This window comes from Momordica charantia (assembly GCF_013281855.1).
Source record: "Momordica charantia cultivar OHB3-1 chromosome 4 unlocalized genomic scaffold, Mcharantia_2.0 BLBB01000004.1, whole genome shotgun sequence".
Classification (NCBI taxonomy): domain Eukaryota; kingdom Viridiplantae; phylum Streptophyta; class Magnoliopsida; order Cucurbitales; family Cucurbitaceae; genus Momordica; species Momordica charantia.
In genome coordinates this window covers 7,715,347-7,737,380 of record NW_028275162.1, presented here as the reverse complement: position 1 = coordinate 7,737,380, position 22,034 = coordinate 7,715,347, and the positions used below count along the sequence as shown (strand labels likewise).

At 34.7% G+C, this 22,034-nt stretch overlaps 3 protein-coding genes across 4 annotated transcripts; 1 reads left to right on the top strand and 2 right to left on the bottom strand.

The window, feature by feature from the left end:
* Nucleotides 1-5,535: 5,535 nt before the first annotated feature.
* LOC111021694 (peroxidase superfamily protein) lies at nt 5,536-10,352 on the top strand. The gene is made up of 4 exons (XM_022298730.2): nt 5,536-5,791; nt 5,915-6,097; nt 6,265-6,427; nt 9,730-10,352. The coding sequence occupies exons 1-4, from the start codon at nt 5,582-5,584 to the stop codon at nt 10,158-10,160; spliced, it is 987 nt and encodes a 328-aa protein (XP_022154422.1). The 5' UTR covers nt 5,536-5,581; the 3' UTR covers nt 10,161-10,352.
* Nucleotides 10,353-12,468: 2,116 nt separating this feature from the next.
* Nucleotides 12,469-16,927, bottom strand: LOC111021674 (2-alkenal reductase (NADP(+)-dependent)). Its single transcript, XM_022298704.2, has 5 exons — nt 16,292-16,927; nt 15,891-16,068; nt 14,314-14,480; nt 13,158-13,240; nt 12,469-13,065 (listed from the first exon to the last, which is right to left on the bottom strand). The coding sequence occupies exons 1-5, from the start codon at nt 16,517-16,519 to the stop codon at nt 12,687-12,689; spliced, it is 1,035 nt and encodes a 344-aa protein (XP_022154396.1). The 5' UTR covers nt 16,520-16,927; the 3' UTR covers nt 12,469-12,686.
* A 1,742-nt stretch (nt 16,928-18,669) lies between these two features.
* On the bottom strand, nt 18,670-20,574 carry ATRZ-1A (RNA-binding (RRM/RBD/RNP motifs) family protein with retrovirus zinc finger-like domain-containing protein). Of its 2 annotated transcripts, none has more exons than XM_022298701.2 (4): nt 20,409-20,574; nt 19,943-20,177; nt 19,035-19,571; nt 18,670-18,956 (listed from the first exon to the last, which is right to left on the bottom strand). In XM_022298701.2, exons 2-3 carry the CDS (start codon nt 20,051-20,053, stop codon nt 19,059-19,061), a joined length of 624 nt encoding a protein of 207 aa, XP_022154393.1. In that variant the 5' UTR covers nt 20,054-20,177; nt 20,409-20,574; the 3' UTR covers nt 18,670-18,956; nt 19,035-19,058. The 2 variants fall into 2 exon arrangements, with proteins under 2 accessions (XP_022154393.1, XP_022154392.1); XM_022298700.2 differs by having other exon boundaries at nt 19,943-20,061; nt 20,409-20,573.
* Between the last annotated feature and the right edge of the window lie 1,460 nt (nt 20,575-22,034).

The following is a 22,034-nucleotide window of genomic DNA, read 5'->3' as shown; positions in this document are numbered from 1 at the left end:
CCGTTCAAGCAGAGGCTGACAATCACGATGAGAAAGCATAAGCGAAAGGAGTGGAAACCCAGAGATAACGAAAAGGAACCGTTCAGGTTCGTGGGTGAGCGGAAACCCCACCCGCGAACCTGAACCTCAAAAATAGGCATGGTGTCAACCCAAACTGAATTGACCAAAACACGATCAAGCCGCTTCAGAATCAAACTAGTTCCCAACTACCTATTCGTCCAAGTAAACCATGGCCCAGACACACGAGGCTCAACAAGATCAGCCTGCAACAACGTTTCGTCAAACCGCATCATTTCTGTCAAGATTACCACCCAAAACCTCTGACGAATTACGAATAGCATTAAAATCGCCCATAACCACTCCAAGACCATACCACGACGAACAAATAGACGCCAAAGATTCCCAAAGAGAAACCTGCTCGGAAGGAAAATTCGTTGCATACACACAAAGAACGTGAATTGAAATCTGAGAGGCCTTGTCAAGGACCACCCCATGCACAAATGGGGAAGAAAGCTCAAGTGGAGTAAAAGCATAACGGTCCGGAGCCACAACACCCAAATCCGCTCTAGATCAGAAGAAGAATAACTGCTCACACTACCAATGACCCTGAAAGGGCCAAAAAACAGAATCAAAGTTACAACGCAGAACACGAGTTTCCACCAAACAATAGAACTCAGCACCCACACTACTCAGAAACGAGCGGACCTCCCGACCCTTTGCGGCGGCATTCAAGCCTCGCACATTCCATGAACACCAACTAGACATGGTAAACAGGAGGGGATGAGGAAGCCGCTCTCGTACTCAGAGAACCCGCAGCCGCTGTTTAGCACGTCTGGACACAACTGCAGTAAAACCATCCTGCGCATCACATTGAGGCTCATAAAAACCCCTAAAAGGTGAAGAGAAATCCCTCCTTCGCACCACTTGACCTATGTCAGCCGCATCCTCAATAACATCCTCACAAGACGCCAATGCAGCAAAACGATTTCCACCCACAACAGGTCGATTTGGACCTAGATTTGAAACTACAGGCATCCTATCTGGAACCACAGGCTCCTTATCCAAAACTAAAGGAACCGACACTAGCGAATCCAAAGAAGGTCCACTAACCTTCGGAGCCTCAGTCGACACCTGAGGAACCTTTAGAACCCACACCTGCATGGAAGTAACAGGACAAACCGCATCCGAGTGACCAAAAATACAACATCGAAAAAATTTCTTTCAATTTAATTGGTTCATGAATGATTTTTTAGTGCACTAGCAAGAGGAACCCACACAAACATTCAAAACTATGAATTCTAGTGATTCAAAATTAATTAATTATAATTTATCCACACACGGTTATTTTACTAAAAACTTTACCTTTTTTGGTTTTGTTTTTTTTTTTTTTTTTTAACTTGCACTTTCATGTATGAAATAAACTACATACATACACAAGTTACCCTTTACGGGCCGTAATTAATGACAACAATTGAGGCAGAAGTCTATTTTTTCCTCCAAATAATATTTTACTCCTCAGGTATCAAGTAATCCTTTACTCCTCAAGTATCAAGTAATCCTTTTACTCTAATTAATAATGAATTTATGATTAAACGATGACACCCATTATTCAGTTTTTAAACTAAATCTGTTTTTTTTTTTTTACATATTAATAGATGAAAATGGATGTACACTAAGAGTGATATTGTCTGAAATAGGCACCAATGCCAGAAACATCTATAATATGCAGTAAAAATCTCCTTTGTTGGGTACGATTTCACTAAAAATATAGGTACCGATCACTGAAATTCAATAACACCGAGTTGTTTGTCGATTTTAAATTTCAAGATTTTAAATGATGAAAATGATTTTGAATTTGTAACTGCTTTTGGGAGTTTGAAACCAAATTGATTCTAAATTAATATTCATGAGGAAAAGAAAGTATAACATTTTATTATTATGTCATTTATATTTTGCAGGATATTATATTATTAATAATATAATATTTTAATATAAACTAGTAATTTCAACTTAGAAAACCTAAATAATTTAATCAAATCAACCTAACAAAAGTAGAACTTGTCTCACCTTTATTTTAAAAAATAAATTGAAAAAGAAAAAAACTTGTAAATGTCTTTGATTCAATAATAATAATAAAAAAAAACTTAAAATCAAACTATTCAACTTATTTGCAATAATATGTTTTTTTAATCATAGTTATTTTACGATACACAGTAAAAGCAAAAGGATAAAAGAATATAAAAAAAAAACAAACATATAAAGATTTATACGATATTGGAATATTAGAAAAATTAGGAAAATTAAAAGAGAAAATATACAGGGAGAGTTAGTTTATAGTTATTAGAAAGAAAAAAAGGAACTACTGGCCGCAAATCAAAATTTGAAATTAGGTTCGTGGATACGAAAAAAGAAGGTTAAAGTGATAAAGTTTTTTTTTTCCATTAAAATAAGGTAAAATAGGAATATGTTACGTTTAAACTTAAATCCTAACAAATCCGACCAACGGAAAATATTTGGACCAAAAACAGAATTTGAAATCATTTAGTATTTTAATTTTTTTTAATTCATCCAAACATGTAATATGATTTTAAAATCCCTACCAATCAAGGTTTCCAAACAGGAGTAAACGTAAGAATCTGTATTTTCTTTAATTATTTTTCTGTTAAAAATAAAACATATTTCACAACTTCTTATATTTTATGAACCAAATTGTTATTTTCCAAATTCTTATTCATTCAATCGTGTCCTCAAAATGTAGTAGGCTTCTATTAAACATAATCAAAGTCATTATAATTAAATCAGATATATGATGTCTTATTCGAATTTTTAAAGATATAATATCATATCATGGTCTAAAATTTTGTCAAATTTATTGTAAATCCACATGAACCATTTGAATTAGGTAATAATTATTTGACTTTTATAAAGCAAAACATATGTCATATTTGGCTGTTGCAGCACACCGTTCCAATATGACTGAGGTTTCGTTGACCTTTTATCCATAAATATAACTATATGTTCAAGAGTCTCATATAATGCAAACTTCAATTCCTACCCACCTCACTATAACTCTATTGAATTATTCATTCATCATTAACAAAGGAACAAAGGTGTCGAAGTACCCTATCGAATGAAAAAAAGACGTGTCGAAGTACCTTCGACAACTCATGCATTGACTTTTTTGTAAGGAGAGACTCGAGCATGCAACTTTAAGAGAGGTGAATAATACGTTGACTAATTGAACTATACTAGTATATTCATCTTAGTTTTTTATCTCAACTGTATTTACTATTTACGAATTTACAAGGTATCTGGTTGATACAATGAGAAAAGGAACCACAATCAGAAGCAAGAATTCAAATATTTAATTAGGGCCCTTTTGTAATTTTCTCCTTTGTTGTTGTTTGTTCCTAGTTTTTCCGAAACATAAATGTTTAGTAACTATTTATATTTTTCATTCCTATTTTTAAGAAAAATTTCACAAGTTTCTTTTATCCATTTTCAATTTTTTTTTTCAAAGCATCATTTTATCATTCTTAACCGAAAAAAATCATAATAAATCTTAAAACGTTAATGTAACATAAAAAATTTATAATTTATGCTCTTTTTTTCTTCTTACAAAACTAGACGATATATATATGTATGTGTGTGTGTGGGTCCAAAAAGGAAGAACAAAATTAAGGCAGTTTATGCTTTGACTTTGATCGCTGCTATGAAGACAACCACGGCCAGCTGTAGATACACGTCACATTTTTCAATTTTCCATACGGAAAATGTTGTCTTAATTAGTGTATTTGTATTGATAAATACCATATTATAGATTGTACTTAAAAAGAAAATTCCTGTTACAGATTTCTTATATTTATTCTTTATGTTGTATTGTTCTTATTTCTAGGTGCTTAAATTTAATTCTTCCACGCCTCCAACTAAGAGGTTGTGAGTTCGAATCCTCTCTCCAACATGTTGTACTAAAAAAAAGTTTAAATCCTCCTTATTAACCGTAAGAAAGTCAAGATCTTCTTTAAATTCTAACACTTGAGAGAAGAAAATTATATATGTTATAAAAACTAAATAATTTTAAGAAATTGATACATAAAATTTGCATGCTTCAGGTTTTAAATCTCAATGGTCTAATAATTCATCCGCTGTTATTACTTGAAGAAAAATGTCACTAATAAAGTACTATATTCTCTTTGTTCACACTATAATTTTAACTTTATAAATAATTTTTTAATATTGGTAGATTCCATATCATTTTAATACAATACTAACGTGGTTAGCAGTGAATCCAAAGAGTTTCTATACTCTTGTAGTATCAGAAATTTTCCTACTTACCTACTAGAGGAGAAGAACTAATTGTATGCCGATAAACATAACCCGAAAATGTACGTAAAATCACAATTATGTCCTTAGATGACAAAAGAAATATCTCACGTAGTAAAGTGACAAAAACATGATTAAAGTTACTTGTAAAGACAAAAGTGCTAGAAAACATCATTTATCTACCAATCTAGATGCTAAAATATATATGTTAAAAATTTTGGTACGATGTAAGAGTTACTCCGTTACTTATAGATTAATCGGTGAGTATCTATTTTTTGGTTGGCTACAATAAAAATTTTTATGAGAGAATGTAGAATAAGATTTTCTTTTCCAAAAAACTAAAGACTTAGTCCGAATTTTTAGGTAGTTGTAATTAGTAGAGATGTGAGAGGTATTGACCAGTTAATACGTTTGAGTAATATCATTCTTATCTGTCAAAGTAAATATAGCTTAATGATAATTGACATATATCTCCAACCAAGAAATTATAAGTTCGATCCCCACCCCTACATGTTGTACTAAAAAGAAGTATCGTTCTTACTTTAATATGGAGACATGTGTATCGTATGAGTGTCATCATCACAAGGACACTATATTAAAAGTGTCAACCTAGCATGACAAGGACGAGGATGGCTTCCCTCCCCGTCCTCACTTCTCAAATCATTCCCCATCCCCGCAAAACCCCTATTAAAATCGGTTGTTGGCATTTTCTTTTTATATGTATATATGTGTATGTATATATCTATTTAGGAAAGATTCTACTGCAACATACTTTTTCCAATAGAATTTTCACAGAACAGCTAGATTTCCATTCCCCTTTCCATCTCTCTCCCCTCATCTTTACAATCAAACCACTAATTAATTTGCTACCAATTAATCATATTAGTAACTTATAAATCTTACACACAATCACAAATTAACCAAAACAAATGGAAAAAGTAATTAAGAGTGTAAGAAATGGAAAGAAAACTAGGCATCTTAAAGGCAAGTCGAGTAAGCAGAGGGCTTCTCCCAAATTTTCCATTAGTGCAAAATTAGGAATTAGGTAAATGAAAACGCATGGCAACAATAATTAAGAGACGTGGGGAATATTATTATTGCATTAAATCAATGGGGGAAGTTGGGGAGAAAAAAGTAATTAGCAAAATGACAAAATTTGCCTTCATGCATTTCCTTCTCCAACGCCTTTAAATTCTCAAGCCTTTCAACTGGCTCTGCTTGTTTTTTAACACCTTTCTGTCTCTTTCTCTGCAAATCAATGGCGAAGTTTTTGATGCCTCTCTCTCTCTTGCTGCTCCTCATGAGTTTTGCAGCCATGTCTGAAGGGCAGCTCGGATTTGGGTTCTACTCCCAAACATGTCCTTCTGCCGAGTCCATTGTTCGGTCCGTCGTAAGCGACGCCGTTCGGGCGAGCGCTAATGCGGCCGCCGTGTTGCTCCGCCTTCACTTCCACGACTGCTACGTAGACGTAAGGAAGTACTTGTTTTCATAGTGTTTGGTTAGATAATCAAATTTTTTTTTGAAATTCTCTGTCTAGTATTTTTCTTTTCAAATGTCATCTCAAACTCACTCTTGAGAACTTGTTTTACAGGGGTGCGACGGTTCGATCTTGATCGATAACGGTCCGAGGTCGGAGAAGCTTGCTTTTGGGCATCAAGGGGTGGGAGGATTCGAGATAATAGAGAGAGCAAAGCAAGCAGTGGAAGCAGAATGCCCAGGAGTAGTTTCATGCGCTGACATCGTGGCTATGGCGGCAAGAGACGCCATTGTTCTGGTAAATAACTAACTATGACTTAAATCTACCGATCCAGGTAATTTATTCATCTTTAACAGGAAGTTCTGTGTTTGAATCTCTGTATCGTTGTTTCCTCTTCTTTATATTGATTTTCACCAAAGACTTTTTAGTGAGCGATGGTTTATTCACTCTTAATTTCATTACAGGCGAACGGGCCAGAGTACGAGGTCGAAACTGGTCGGAGAGACGGTCGGGTTTCGGAAATTTCACATGCCGATGATCTGCCGGACGTGGGTGACTCAGTTCAGGTTTTGAAGGACAAATTTGCTCAGAAAGGGATGACTGACAAGGACTTGGTTTTACTAAGTGGTACTGTTTCTCTCTCTTCATCTCTCTCTCTCTCTCTCATGCACGTTTGGTGATATTAAGGTGGTTGGAAAGCCCAGGCATATGAGTTTCGTACCCCATACAAACATTATACTTTTTTGGTTAAATCATAAGTTTAGTCAAACTCGTCACTTTAGAAAGTTTTTAATAAAGTGGACGGCTTCATTTTAATAAGTTTTTCAACTTTCAATTTTGTGTCCCATTATAGCGTTTATGTCATCAAATATATCCAATCGTTTCTGACATAAATGCATGAATCTATCCAAAATCAATCCCATTATAGTCCTTGAATACTTGAGTTATATTAATGACAGGATTAACAATGATCACTTATTAAACATTAGAAAATCTTCAAAATACAAGGTACGAATAAATATAAATATTAAAATTTCACAAACTAATTAAAAGCTTTTTAAGGTATAGGGATTAAATGCATGTTCTAGAGTGATTTTAGGATTCTCATAATCATTTTTGTCATTTTTTTCAAAATCACTCATATTATGATATGTCTAGAAGTGCTTTTGTCATTGTCAAAATCACTTTCAGTAATCTTCTATTGTTGATTTTAGGAAATATCAAAATTACTCTCAAACACATGTCCTAAATACACCGACATAATCTTGAAAGTTAATAACTAAACTTATAATTAATTTAACCAACCTATCTTTCACAAAGATACCTTGTTTTTCACCCCTCATTTCCACACGAACAAATGTTTGGCAAGCAAAAAGATTGATAAAGAATAGCAAAGAAAACAAAGTTTGTCAAAACATTGAAGAGGGCACATAAATGGCAAAACCAAAACCTACTTTTCCATTTATGATTGGGAACCATCGTTAGGTCCAACCACAAGATATTGTAGTAGAGATGTCAACTTTTTCCATGGCAAATAGGGCCACCCATTGCCACCATTTTCTTTAGAGCAACAAATACAGGATTTTGAACCTCTAACTCCAAAAATAGGAGTAGATGTCAATTACTGCTGAGTTATGTTCATGTTGGCAATTGTCACCATCTTAATACACTTGAATAAGGGTCGAGAGATTTTCTAGTTTTTGGAGTTGTACGGGATTTTGAACCTCCAACTCCAAGAGTAGAAGAAGTAAATGTCAATTACTGCTGAGCTATGTTCATATTGGCAATTGTCGCCATCTTAATACAACTTTAATAAAGGTCGAGAGATTTTCTAGTTTTTGGGTGCCTATAAATTATTTTCAACAGATACTTTACCATTTAAGGAAATCATATATGTATTTTGCAATCAAATCCAGATTTTTTTCTTTCCTTTTAAATCTTATCCCATATATTCTATTTTAATCTCTAAATTTTTAAAAATGAATCAAATACAAAACTTTAGAGATCGAGATATAAGATTTCGAAACTTTTTTTTTCTTTTTTCAACTTTTTCAAAAACCCATGTTTACAAGTTATCAAGTCTTGCATATCATACATATGATCATGCCATGTTTACATTGCAATTCTTTTCTTCTAAACCACTCAAAACTTAAAGAATTCATTTCTTCAAGAACTAAAATTGAAAAATATATTTTTTCTTTTTTTTTTTCCAAAAAAAAAAATCCCACACACAAATCTGTATTGAAAAGGGTTGGAAAGATGAGACCTTTTGATCAATCTTTTTCTTTCAATTTAATTAAAAATCAATCATCCCACTTGCCAACTTTGGGGGCGCACTAATTGAACAACACACAGCTGGTGAAGTCACATGGGATTCTCCAAAAACAATCACGGATTTAACTTTGTTAAATTTCTCTTCTAAGATAAGGTTGTCAGTTTTTTTTTTTCCTTATTTTTGTTTTTGGTTTTTTATGCAATATCCCTGCACCCTCTTAAAGCTTTTATTATATATATATATATATATATATATATATTGGTTAGATTATAATTAAATTTGTGTAGTTGAAATTTTAGAATTGTGTCAAATAATAGGTTCTTAAAAAGTATTTTAATATATTTTTTCAACTTTCAATGCTATATCTAATAACTCTCCAAACGGTCTTTCAATCTCTACAATTTTCAATTTTATAACTATTGATTTTCTAAACTTTTTACTCTCATGCATATGATAGAACCTTTATCTATGGATTTTCTAAATTTTTTTACTCCTATATATATGATATTTTTAAAGTTCAAGAACGAACATAAAACTTCTTAGATATTTTTTAAGGTCTAAAAGCTTAATAAACATAATGTATAGATACTTTTCAAAATTTAAGAACCTATATTGAACATAAATATGAAAATAAATATTAGACATCTTTTAAAGTCTAAGAATTTAGTGCCATAGTTCAGCAGTAATTGATACCTATTTTTTTCGTACCTTAATTTATTGTATTAAAAAAAATCTAAATATTGAATCTTTTTAAAGTTTGGTGATTTACTAGAGGTCAAATTTGTAAATTTAACATCAACTAATCGCCTCCCATGAGGGCCAATGCTGAGAGACCCGGATTTCAAAGTGACGCAGTTTGAAACATTGGTCTTGTTTGTTCTGAAACTTAATTAATTAATTAATTAATAATTATTTATGTCATTTCATTTTTCATTCAAATGGTTTTAGGGTTTTGGAAGATAGCTACTAGCTAGCTGCCATATAATACAACGTTTACTCTTCTTACTCTTATAACACACGTCTCGTGACAGAATCACACGTATCTCTATATATATATTTACTTAATTATTTATTTATTAATTAGGTAGGAGTTTGTTTTCTTGTTTATATATATACCACTAGCTAACAGATTTTTACTTGGATTATTTGGTATAAATTTGTGTTTGAATTGTTTTGGAAACTAACTTATAGAAAACTTGTATTTGATTCACGAATCTAAAAGCAATTTGTAAGACTTTTGTGTATAATATAAAAAGTAATCAAAGAAAATGAAGGTTCACGTAATCTAATCCAAACACTCACGAATATATATACATATAAAGTGGGTTTTGTGAGTTTATGTTTATGTAGGATATTGAGAATTAAGATACACAAATTTATACTTAAATTGGTGACATAATGATTAAACTAATGAAGTTAAAATAGGAATCAATTAGACACAGAATTATCGAAATTTTATACATGCCTCATAACCATTTTGTTTTAGTATATTTTTGTTAGCACCGTTGAATCGTTAACCAAATTTGAAAAACAAAAACTAGTTTTTTTTTTTAATTTTCAAAGATACCAAAAAGTGAAGAGGGAAAGAACAAATACATGTGCCAGTTTGATCAGGAAAGAAAGTTGATGTATTGATTGTGTTCTATGCAACCAGCCGCACACACGATCGGAACAACGGCGTGCTTCTTCATGACAAAAAGGCTCTACAACTTCTCCCCCGGCGGCAGCGGATCCGACCCGGACATCAGCCCGGCGCTGCTGCCGGAGCTGAAGTCCCAATGTCCTCCCAACGGCGACGTCAGCACCCGGCTGGCCATCGACCGCGGCAGCCAACAGAGCTTCGACATCCACATTCTCCAGAACATCAGAAATGGCTTCGCCGTGCTCGCCTCCGACGCGCGCCTGAACGACGATGCATCGACCAGGGCCGTCATGGACTCCTACTTTAGCCCCCTCACCCCCATTTTCGGCCCCTCCTTTCAGGATGATTTTGTGAACTCCATGGTCAGGATGGGCCAGATTGGAGTCAAAAGTGGCTCCCAAGGGGAGATCAGAAGGGTATGTTCGTCTTTTAACTCCAGGTAATTAATGGTTATGAAATGGGTATAAGAATTCATGTTGATTAATTACATATATTTATATATATCATATAGATGGGGGAAAGAATATGATCATGAAGTTGTAAGTTGTGTGTGTGTTTGTGTTTGTGTTTGTGTTTGCAAGTATCATCTTAAAAATGAGTGATACCAAATATATATACCATATGATTTTAATGTATATCTTTATATTTCAGTTATTAATTAATTGTTAAATTTATTCAAGTATAAATCTTGTTTTTAAGTTTCAAAATATCTTTAAGTTCTTTGGTCATTGCAGCAAAAGACAAATTAAAATATTTTGATTAGTTATGTTTAATATACATATTTGAATCATATCCCAGGGAGGAAGAACCTCTTCTCTATACCATTTGGAATCATACAACATTAGTATAAGACGCCCAATACAAAAGAATAACCTCATTAATGTCGGGAAAAATAAATGTTGACATTTATATTAAAAAAACAAGATAAATGTCAAACTAAACATAGCTCAATTGGTTAGGATACTTGTATGCGACAAAAAAATCGTGTTTTTGAATTCTCACTCTCATATGTACTCAAAAAGAAAAAAATAAAATAAAATAAATGTTGAACATTTTGATAAATAACATTTGCTATGAATGATGTAGTTTCAGTTTGATCTAGATAATCCCAGACATTGTGTTTGGGGATGCTGATAATTGAGACAAAGGAAAAAAAAAAAACTTTTTAACTCCTAAATGCATTTTTAAATCAACTCTTAAACACACTTGCTAACATGAGTAGTACAACTCAATTCAGGTTCAAAATTTCCTGATATTCTTGTTATACTACTAAAAATAACCTCCTAAAATGCACTTTAAAAAAAAAATTATAAGAAACAATACTTTCATGGAGAGAAATGAAAAAACGATAAGCGCAAACAAAAACAGTCCCAAAGAAGGGAAACCCCAGAAAACGGGCACTTTAAAACTTAAACCAACGCACCTAAAATACTCTAAAATACTCTAAGATGCATAGGAATTCCCACCCAACTTCAAGACTTGTATAATAACCCACTCAACCTCGCCTTGATGCACCAACTTCTACATGCACTATTAGACTTTAACAAACCTATGAGACTTTGAAGTCATCTACTCCTAAATGCATTTTAAGATTTGAACAAACTCAACCAACATCTAAACGTGACTTAAACAAACCCACCCCCAACTCCCTAGATGCATTATTCACTCACACCAACTCTTAATTAAATGCACTCTTAAGGCTTAAACAAACCTTTCCAGACTCCGGAACAAACTCTAACACTTCGGACTCCCTCACCAACTCCTAAATGCACTTTAAAACTTAAACAAACCCAACTCCTAGTTCCATTCAGTGACTTAAGTTCATCGATACCAGTCAAAATGAGGATAGCTTAGCTAGTAGTAAATGACATCTATTGTTTTCTTTCAAGTCGAAGATTCAAATCTTCGTATCCTTACAGCTGTTGTCTTTGAGAGAAGAAGAAGAAAAAAAAAAGAAGTTTACTCATACCAACTCCTTCGTGCACTTTATTAAGACTTAAACCAATCGGTTCGAACTCCTAAATATGCTATAAGAGGTAAACAAACCCTCTAGATTTTAATAAAGCAATCTAAGATAGAAAAGTCATATCCCCACATCCCAATTCCAAAACGCACTTTTAAGACAAATGCACTCTAAAACACATACAAACCTCCACACACCAAATCTTGAATGCACTTTAAGATTTAAACTAACCATCCCAAGTTCCTCGGCGCATTTTAAGACTAACAAATCCGTCAACTCCATAAATGCACTCAAAATGCACCTTCAAGATGTAAATCAATCTCCAACTCCCTAAATTTCTAAATGCAGTCTCTAAGATGCGTAAATACCCCCACCGCACGTTTAAACACACATTTTAAGACTTAAATGAACTCATGCAACTTCTAAATTCACTTGAAGATGAAAAAAACTTCCCCAACTCTCCTAACGCACTCTAAGATGCCAAGACTCATCACCCAACTCCTAAACAGTTTTTTGTTGTTAGATACTTTATGTTACATGGTATAGATCAAAGTCAACAAAATTGTTTTCATGAGCTTTGATGTATACATGGCCAACAAAAAATACATTCATTGACTTTGATATGTACAAAGCTAACGAAATGTCAAATTCATCACTTCAGTTTACCTAGGCTGGCAAATTTCTTTTTGTCAAAGAATGATTTTGTTCAGTGAAACTGATTTTTTTAATAAGAACCCAATGTTATCCCTATCTCTGATAAATCAGTACTTGACTAAATGGCAAGAACATTGAGAATGGATTACTTGAATTATTTTCAAACAGCAACATCATACAATTCAACCATTTGCCTTGTTCTTTAGATATTCTACGGTATGATAGTGATACTAATAAGATACCTGGTCATTTGTCTATTTGGTTGAGACTCCCAGAAAGTGTCAGTGGACAATAAGACCCGAGACCTAAATGGAAGGAGAAATGATCATGGAAGAAGTTAACAGCTGCGGAATCATTCTGTGGAGATGGCAACAACTTGCTTCCCAATATTGCGACCACTAAAGAGACCAATCAAAGCTGCCGGGCCACTCTCGAGGCCGTGAGCTGTGTCCTCGACATAAGTTATCTTTCCTTCTCTAATATAAGGCAACATTGCTTCTAAGAAGTTGGGATAGAGGTGGTAATAATCAGAAGCAATGAAACCTTCCATTCGGATCCGCTGCATTATGATATGTATCAGGTTGTGTACGCCATCCGACTGATCGAGGTTGTATTGAGATATCATTCCACATGCTGAAATCCTGCCATGCAGTCTCATGTTTAAAAGTACAGCATCAAGTGTTTTCCCTCCTACATTTTCGAAGTAAATATCTATACCTTCAGGGAAGCATCTGTTGTCAAAATAACATATAAAATAAGGTTCCAATTCAAAATTACGAATTGGAAGTAGAGTTAATATTTCAATGGAATGTATGATGCTAACCTTTTCAGTGCTGCATTTAAGTCATCTTCTTCTTTATAGTTGAAGACCTCGTCAAATCCAAACTTGTTTTTCAATAGCTCAATCTATGTCGAGCACACACAATATGAACTTAACATTTCAATGGAATTTTTGTCTTTAATAAGTGATATTAATGAGAAAAAACCAGAAAGTATAAAGTGCAAAGGCTAACAACCTAAGCCTAGCTCAATTAGTTAAGGCATTATACATCTGTCCTAAAGGTAGGATATTCAAATACGCCCCATAAATTGTTGATCTTAAAAAAAAGAAAAAAAAAACAGTATAAATATAAGTCCCCTATTCAAAAATCAAAACTTTCTGCACCATGTGTTAAACTTTATCATCCTATGTTAGTTCTTATGTATTTCATAGTTTTATTTCATTTTCTTCTCTAAACTTCCAAACATTATGTTTAGTTTCTGAACTTTGTATAGAAACCCATGCAAACCAATGTTTGAAGCCAATCAAATTACTAAAATAATTTTTTATGCCAAGTTGAAGGACCTAAGACAGTATTTCAAAGTTGGAGACAAAAGTAGAACACTTAAAAGTTTAATGACCAGAACGAAAGATACGAAAGTCTAGGAAGTAGGAAGCTTGGAGACAAAAATAAAATTTAAACCCAATACATATCTATGAATCAACCATTGTTTTTTCTTTTATCGAGAAATCAAGCTGTGAGAGTCCTAGTAGGGATAGTTTGGGAATATTATTATATCCGTGGGGGTATTATGGTAATTAGTTATGGATGAGTGGTTATAAATAGGGGTAGTAGGGAGAGGAGAAGAGCATCGTGGAGAATAGTTTAAGGTGCGGAACTTGAGAGAGTTCTTGGAAGAGAGATAGTCCTCTCGAAAGGCTATTCATATTGTAATTTCTCTTTAATATTGCATTATAGTTATTTAGTTTCGTTTGGTGTAATTGGGATCCTAACACAAGCTTTCATGGAGAATGATGAAAGAATATTATCAATCAACTATTGATAACAAAATATAAAACAGTACATTGCGAAGATGACTAAATATCACAAAATGCTTGAGCAATGAATGAACAGTTTTGTTACAGCATGAAACTGAATTTCGTCAAAGAAATGAATACTTTACTTAGGATAGAAGCAGCTTTAACTAAAATGGCTCACCTTCTCTTTGCTTCCAGCACTCCCAACAACATAGCAACCCACCAACTTTGCTAATTGGCCAACAAGTTGACCAACTGCACCAGATGCTGCTGATACGAACACATATTCTCCCTTTTTGGGGGAGCATATTTCGTGGAATCCAAAATAAGCTGTTATACCAGGCATACCTGTAAAAACAAATAATGTATCAAATATTATATTGTTCAACTAAACTAATGAGAAAACCATCCCTGACTTTTATCACTTTCTCAAATGATAAAAGGTTCATAGATCATGTTTTACCAGGACAACATATGGACAATCCTCGTCCTTCACATTTAGTTATGGGCTGCATAGTGTTGCAAATTATGACTAAGCAATGCTAAGTTGTGTATATCAAGTATTGTTCCAAAACCCAAAGTCATCAGTCTTGACAATAAGAACTCTACTTGCATGTTTTTGAGTTAAATATCCGAGTTTTAAAATCTTACATCCATACAGGAAAGCCAAAGCCTTCATGGAAAGCTCAATAAGAGTCACTAAGCAGATGGTAGAAGATCAGTATCTTTCATCGTACAGCCTAGTAGCTTTGTTATGCATATACTAGAAAAATTCGTTGCTAGAGTAAAACAAAGTCATTAAGTGACAAACATGAAACAGAAGTTCTTACTCTTAGACTATAAAGAGTGTTTTTTAAAACTCGAGATGCACTAAAATGCAATAGTTTAGGACTTAAGTGCAGATTTTTTTTTCACAAGGTACACAGTGCACTATATATGAAAATACATAAATATATATACATATTAACATATATGGAAATAAATGAGGTATAAAAAAGAGAGAGAATCATAGGTGGCTCATTGGTCCAAAAGGGCTAGGGTTAATTAAGAGGGAATGGATTCAAACTCCATGATGGTCACCTACCTCAGGAATTAGTAGTTCTTATGTGTTTCCCAACACCAAATATAGTAGGGTTGACCACCTACCTGAGGAATTAGTAATTCATATATGTTTTCCGGTACCAAATGTAGTAAGGTCAGACAATTACCCCGTGAGATTAGTCAAGGTGTGCGTAAGCTGACTCAAACACTCACGGATATATAAAAATAAAAAATAAAAAACAGAGGGAGGAAGCGTTCAATGTTTTTCTGGAAGAAGAGAGACGAAGAAAATGGTAGGTGGGCTGCTGACTAAGTAAAGGCATAAAAACCCAAAACGTGTGTTTTGCACCTAGTGAATTTTTTTGTTTTAATATTATTTAAAGAAGCCCCGAGGCACTATGCTTTTGCACCTCAGGGCCTCGGAGACACCAATAAGAGTGACTTTGGCATGGTTTTTTGAAAGGTGAAAATGGTTTTTTTTTTGTCACTTAAAACTTAAAAGTACTCTCCAAAATTTTCCGAGAGAAAATCTCATAAACACTTAAAAATAAGAAACTCTATAGTGCTATTAATTAATGCTTCTTCCCAAAGTTGTTATAGAAAAAATGCTCGCTTAAAGGAACTATTCTCAAAATCATCCCAAACCCACTATCTACAATACAATTCTTCAGTCAGTGAATTGAAAATTCAGGCAAAGTATAGACACAGAAACTTTACCAAGAATTCCAGTATAATATGAAAGGGGGACATCAGTATGCTGGATCTTGAAGAGTTTTGTAGTTTCCTCAACGACAGAGTACTCTTCCCATTTCAAAATTCCCCAAACTAGGTCACCTCCATTGTAGTCCGGGTGGGCAGACTCCAAAACTCTGCCTACTCCATACCCAAACAGCACCTGCAAATGTTTTCCTCACACAATTTTACCAAAATCTAAAAGCCTAGTTCACATTCTCGTTTTAAAATTTGTCTATGTTTGTTAGAATTTCAAAACAGAATTTGGTACTCTCACGAGAGCATTCCATCTAAAAATCTCGTGTCCTAAAGAATACAATAACATCCATTAGAACCAATTTCATTCTCCTGCATCTAAATAAAAGTGATAGAGCGAGGGAAATTACCGAGCCAGGAGAGAAGGAAATGTCGGCAGGGCGTTTTTTCATGAGCAATCGCATGTAGGGATCGCAGGAGAGATAGAGCGTCTTGAGGAGTACTCCATTGGAACCTTGAGGAAGCTTCAACCGGATGCTGCTAGTGGTAACGAGGAAATCCGATTCCTTGGGGAAACCGCTGATAAAGTCGCGGAAAATCACCTGCTTGTTCTTCACTTCGTCTCCGAGGTGCGCCATTGCAGAATGCAGTAGCACAAATCCGATAATGGATGGAATCGGATTTAGAAGACTAACATTGTGCTCAAAATTTGTGGCCGATTTGATCGGAACGTAAGTTGGTAGGATCAGATTGGAATATGATTTTAAGAATTATTATATTAATTTGGATTATGTTTAGTTTAGTATTGTATTCCACCTACAAACTGTATTAGTAGTAATTAAACGGAACACTGGCAGTTTGGATGATTAATGTGACCGTTGGATATGGACGGTTTTATTAACAGGATTTGTAACAGTCACAATTGTATTATTGTATTGTTGAAATCGTTGACTTCGACTTTATCCATATTTGTTATCTGAATGCTTAATTTGCGTTGGCATACTTGTTTTTTAATAATAGAAATTTTGAAAAGTTATCGGTGTTTTCAGATTTGTATAAAAACTTAAATAAATATAATATTTCAGATTATAAAATCATTTCATTTTAGTTAAAATTAAAACACATGTAAATTATATAATACTGTAAAATAACAATTATACAAAATTAAAAAAAAATTAATAAATCAATTAATATTATTTTAAATTGAACTAAATATTTAATTAACCATCATCACTGGTTTACAAATATTACTAAACATAAGTCAACAATTTATTAAATTAAGATTCAATTTCTAAATTTGTTATCAAACACATATCTCAAAATACTAAAAACAAATAATACAAATCTACAAACCACGAACAAAATGCACCCTAAATTTTTACACGTTTAAAGCATCTTTTAATGATACTTTGGCCTTTATTTTTCTTTTATATATGTTATTTAATTTAGTCATGGGTTTAAAGGATTGCATGTAGTTATGAGTGGTAGATTTTTAACAGATTCAAACCATAGGCAATAGAAGCAATAAAACTAACAAAATTGTCAAAAGAGACCTATTAAACATAAAATTAAAATTTTACAAATATATAAAATTTTAAGAGTTTAAAGGCTAAATAGAACAACTCTAGAAGTTAACAATTACAAATAGCATACAAAGGCAAAATAGCTAAACCTGTCATTAAATAAAACACTTGGCAATTTCAGTATTCAAACAAATTAAAACACATCAAATCTTAAACAGCCCCCAATAACTCAAATATGTCCATTTTGTTCTTGATCATAAAACAATTACAACTTGAAAATGTTTGGGGGTCACAAAAAAATATTAAGAAACATCTCATATGACAATTGATACAAGAACACAACTATGGAAAGAAAATCATGGGGAAAAAAACAAAAACAGAACCAAAAAGCCAAAGAAGTTTAAAATGTAATTCGTAAACATTTGAAGTCGTAACGGGATCGACAGGAGGGCCTACTATTTGGCTCGTCAGTTTCACCTATAACACTTTCATGGCAGCAAACAAAGATGAGATACATATATAGGGCAAATTACCGGAGACGGTTTCCTTCAATCGCATGGAGAAGAAAAGGAATGGACATAACCCAGAATGGATTTGAAACCAAACTGATCCAGGAGGTGAAAGAGACTCCAAACAAACTTTGGATGGACAGAATCACACATCTGAATCAATCTCCGGAAACAAAACCAAGAACAAGCAGATCCAGAAACAAGGCAAGAACACCAAAGTCTCCCCCAATAAGAGCAAAGTGGAAATAGAACCATAAGTGGAAAAGATGGACAGCAGTTGCCGAACTCATCAAGAGCTTCCAAACAACTTGCCGAGCATTTTAGCGGTACCAAACCCCCTCAACCATAAGCCAGCAGGATATATTTGTAGATTAAGTGAATTTATTTGCAAAATTTCTCGAGCATCCCAAAGGGCTTTGGTAAATTTTAAGTTTAACGCGCCCAATTAACAAGAAACTGTATTATGCACCCAATAAGACCATAAAAAGGAAGGATGCTGCCAAAAAGTTCACAACATCAATATAACACAATACACAGGTCACTTATTAAGACAGCAAGTCAGCAGAAAGAAGAGTAATTACCTGTTAACTCCTGTGGAACTTTTAAGACAATGAGAACAACATTCTGAAATGGAGATTTCACCTCACGTTTCCGGGACAGGACACAGTTCTTCTCTAGTCGCAGCTTATCAAAAACCAGGTCCTCTCAAACCCATCCAACATCAAAAACCAGGTCTAGTTGTAATCTAAAAGCAAATTTTCAAAATGAAATGGTGCAGCAGTTATTGCAATTGCCTGTGTACGTGTCACAAGTAATCCAGCAGCTACAATGGCATTCAAAGACCACAAAACCAGATTTGAATGAATATGTCAAGAACACATACACCACTGTACCAAGATACCAAATTCATCACATAGGAACACACACATCTTAATATTAATGCCAAGTTCTGCACTTCAGAACTCTGAACTGTAAGAGAGACAACCTGTAGAAAGAAACATTAACACTCTGCAGGGCGTAACAGCAAGATCCCACCATGTAAGCTGCATTCAGTGGGACAATACAAAACATCAGTACAACACAACCGTAAAGAACAAGTAAAGTTAAGATAAGTTACACACCTTCACAGAAAAGTCACAGTTCTATCAAGAACGAAAACCACCAGAACTGCGTCGCTCATATGGCCCAGACCGGTCACGATTATGTCGATCGCTTCCTGAACCTCCTCGATCACCACTACTCCTATTGCGCCCGCCAAATCGATCTCCATTTCGATCAGGACCATAACGACCACTGCCACCACCACCACTACTATATTTGTCATCCCTACCACCATACCTACCTCCTCTACCACCTTCACTAGGACACTCCCGAGCAAAATGTCCAGGCTTCCCACATTTAAAACAATCTCCACTGTTAGATCCACGTCCACCGCCAAAATCTCGATTTCGATCACGATCATGATCACGACCACGTGGACGATCGCCATCATGATCTCTACCTGAACCTTGGTTTGGCTGAGCCTTATCAACAGTAATACTCCGGCCATCTAAATCCATTCCATTCATGGCTTTGATTGCCTCATCCATAGCTTTTTTCTCATCAAAAGTGACGAAGCCAAAACCACGGGAACGTCCAGAAAACTTGTCAACAACTACCTGTGAAATGGATGATGCATTGTCAAAATCTTACGGATGACTATGGAAAACCCTTTAGCACCAGAGACCTACACTATCATCCATGCACCAGCCTTAAATTTCTCACATTTCTATCAACCATTAAACAATTGCCATTAAGTTGAAACAAGTACAAAAGAATCATCATTCAAGGAATCCGTTTTCCTTTTTAGATTTTTCTTTTTAATAAGAGAGAGAGGGGGAGAATGATGCGACGGAACCCATTACACCATTTACATCCCCTTGTCACTTGGCAAAAGAAACACAATATGAAGATCCCCACATAGGAAGCAATATCTATCCAATAAGAACCGTATTACACAAGAAAAAATTAAGACCATCATAGTAGATACCTTGGCCTCGAGAAGATGGCCAAACTTTTCAAACGCTTCTTTCAGGCTTCTGTCAGACGTTGACCATGAAAGGCCACCAATAAAGCAGCGATACTCCACCTCTTCAGCCATTATGTAAGCTACGTCGAACAACCGCAGTCAAATCAATCTAATTTCCCATTATAAAAAATAGCGAAAGCGTCGAAGTGATATAAGCAGAAAAACGGGGAAAAGAGTGACAAAGAATTCGAAGAACCTGACATAAAAAAACGAAATTAACTCGTTGAAATCGAAAGGATTTAAAAGAAACAGAAGGAATACTCAAAATTTTCCCGATCCGAAGATTCAAAACACCACAATTAAGCTAAATTATACACACCTAAGTAAGGCAAATCCAACCAAGAATTAGACACAATAGCAATTCGATACCCTTATCCAGGAATTGGAATGAACAAAATCATAAAATGTGAAGAGAGGAACAGACTACCAGCAGAATTGAGCTGAAATTTTCTGAAGAACGAAAAGCCCTTCGAATTCGATTCGCTACGGAGAAAACGTAAAAGAATCAGAAAAATCTAAAAGCCGAAGCGAGGGTGAGATCAGATGGTTATGCTGGTTGTAGGGCAAAGAGCCAGTCAACGGATTGAAGACCTCTGCGGGTGCGGTTATTTATGAATCGTCACGGACGGGCATTTTAGTGAACTCCACTACAGCTTGATCCGTTTCATTTAATTGGGCCTAATAAGGCTCGGCCCAAATTCAAAACTTCAGAAAGAAGGAAGAATTTTATGAAATTGGGATTAGGGGTGAGCAAACCCTCCAAAAAACTGATCCATCGATTTATGGTCGAAGTCGATTTTGTCGTTACAAAAACGATCAATTGTTCAATTTAATGGAAAATATGATTTCCGATCGAACCGATCAACTTTTAAAATTTAATGGAAAGGTCTTCAATGGGGAAGCAAGTTGTTGATGGAAGGTATTCTCAGGAGAATTGGAAATGGGCGAAAGACTTGTTTTTTTTGAAGACAAATGGTTGTCCAGGGAAACTTCTTTCAAGTTAATTTCACCTTGACCTGTTGGGGTGGAATTGAAGGTTTCAGATTTCATCACTCCGTCCAAGCAATGGGATACCCAAAAACTACGACAGACTATTCTAGAAGAGCATGTAGAGACTATTCCGAAAATTCCAATTAGTTGGTATGAGATTGAGGATATGTGGGTTTGGCATCATAATAGTTAAAAGTGGCTATAAGTTTGGCCATCAATTTGAAGATGCCCTCGTGCTCCTCTAGTAATCAAAGGGGGTGAATGGTGGAAGAGTTTGTGGAAGCTAAAGATTCCTCTCAAAATTATAATGTTCGTTTGGCGAGTGTTTACAAAGTGTGTGCCTTCGTTGGAGAATCTAAGGTCAAAAGGCCTAGAAGTGAGTTTGGATTGTGCAATGTGTGGAAACAAACCAGAAACTACAAATCATGCTCTATTCCGATGTAAAAGAGCCAAAGAAATTTGAGAATTGATTTTACCTCATCGGAGCCTTCACAGAAATTTCTCTCATTCAATTCAGGATAGGCTCATATCTCTTCATGAGGAGTTATCTATCAAGGAATTTGAACTGGTTTGTGTTAGTTGTTGGACAATTTGGAATGACAGAAATGCAATTCGGGCCTAAAAACAAATACTTGATGTCAGGAGCAAATGCGAATGGATTCCTTCTCATATGAAGGAAATTAATTCTAGTTTTCAGGCACATCTGTAATATCTGGTCTCCACCTCCCCTGGGGTGGGTTAAATTTCATGTTGATGCGGCGTGTAATCCGGCGACTCCTTGTATTGGTATAGGAGCTATTTGTCGGAACAGTGAAGGGGAAATTTTGGTTACCATGTCCAAAGGCTTCGATGTTCACTACGATCCCCTAACAGTGGAATTACTCGCCATCCGTGAATGTCTGAAGCTCGCTCTTCAGTTAAATTATCGATCTGTGCAGCTGGAGTCGGACTGTCTTCAAGCTATTGAGCTTCACAAAGGGGACAAAGCGATTTGGTTGGAGCCTGGCACCTGGGTTGAGGATATCAGAAATTCCATGATACATTTCACCCCGATTTCATTCTT

Excerpts from the sequence above, each read along its gene's own strand:
- LOC111021694 (XM_022298730.2), top strand. The coding sequence starts at position 5,582 with ATGGCGAAGTTTTTGATGCCTCTCTCTCTCTTGCTGCTCCTCATGAGT. Across the intron at positions 5,792-5,914 it reads TCCACGACTGCTACGTAGAC|GGGTGCGACGGTTCGATCTT; the intron begins GTAAGGAAGTAC and ends CTTGTTTTACAG. Across the intron at positions 6,428-9,729 it reads GGACTTGGTTTTACTAAGTG|CCGCACACACGATCGGAACA; the intron begins GTACTGTTTCTC and ends CTATGCAACCAG.
- LOC111021674 (XM_022298704.2), bottom strand. The coding sequence starts at position 16,519 with ATGGCGCACCTCGGAGACGAAGTGAAGAACAAGCAGGTGATTTTCCGC. Across the intron at positions 14,481-15,890 it reads ATATTATACTGGAATTCTTG|GTATGCCTGGTATAACAGCT; the intron begins GTAAAGTTTCTG and ends TTGTTTTTACAG. Across the intron at positions 13,241-14,313 it reads GTGCTGGAAGCAAAGAGAAG|ATTGAGCTATTGAAAAACAA; the intron begins GTGAGCCATTTT and ends TGCTCGACATAG.
- ATRZ-1A (XM_022298701.2), bottom strand. The coding sequence starts at position 20,053 with ATGGCTGAAGAGGTGGAGTATCGCTGCTTTATTGGTGGCCTTTCATGG. Across the intron at positions 19,572-19,942 it reads GCCATCTTCTCGAGGCCAAG|GTAGTTGTTGACAAGTTTTC; the intron begins GTATCTACTATG and ends TCCATTTCACAG.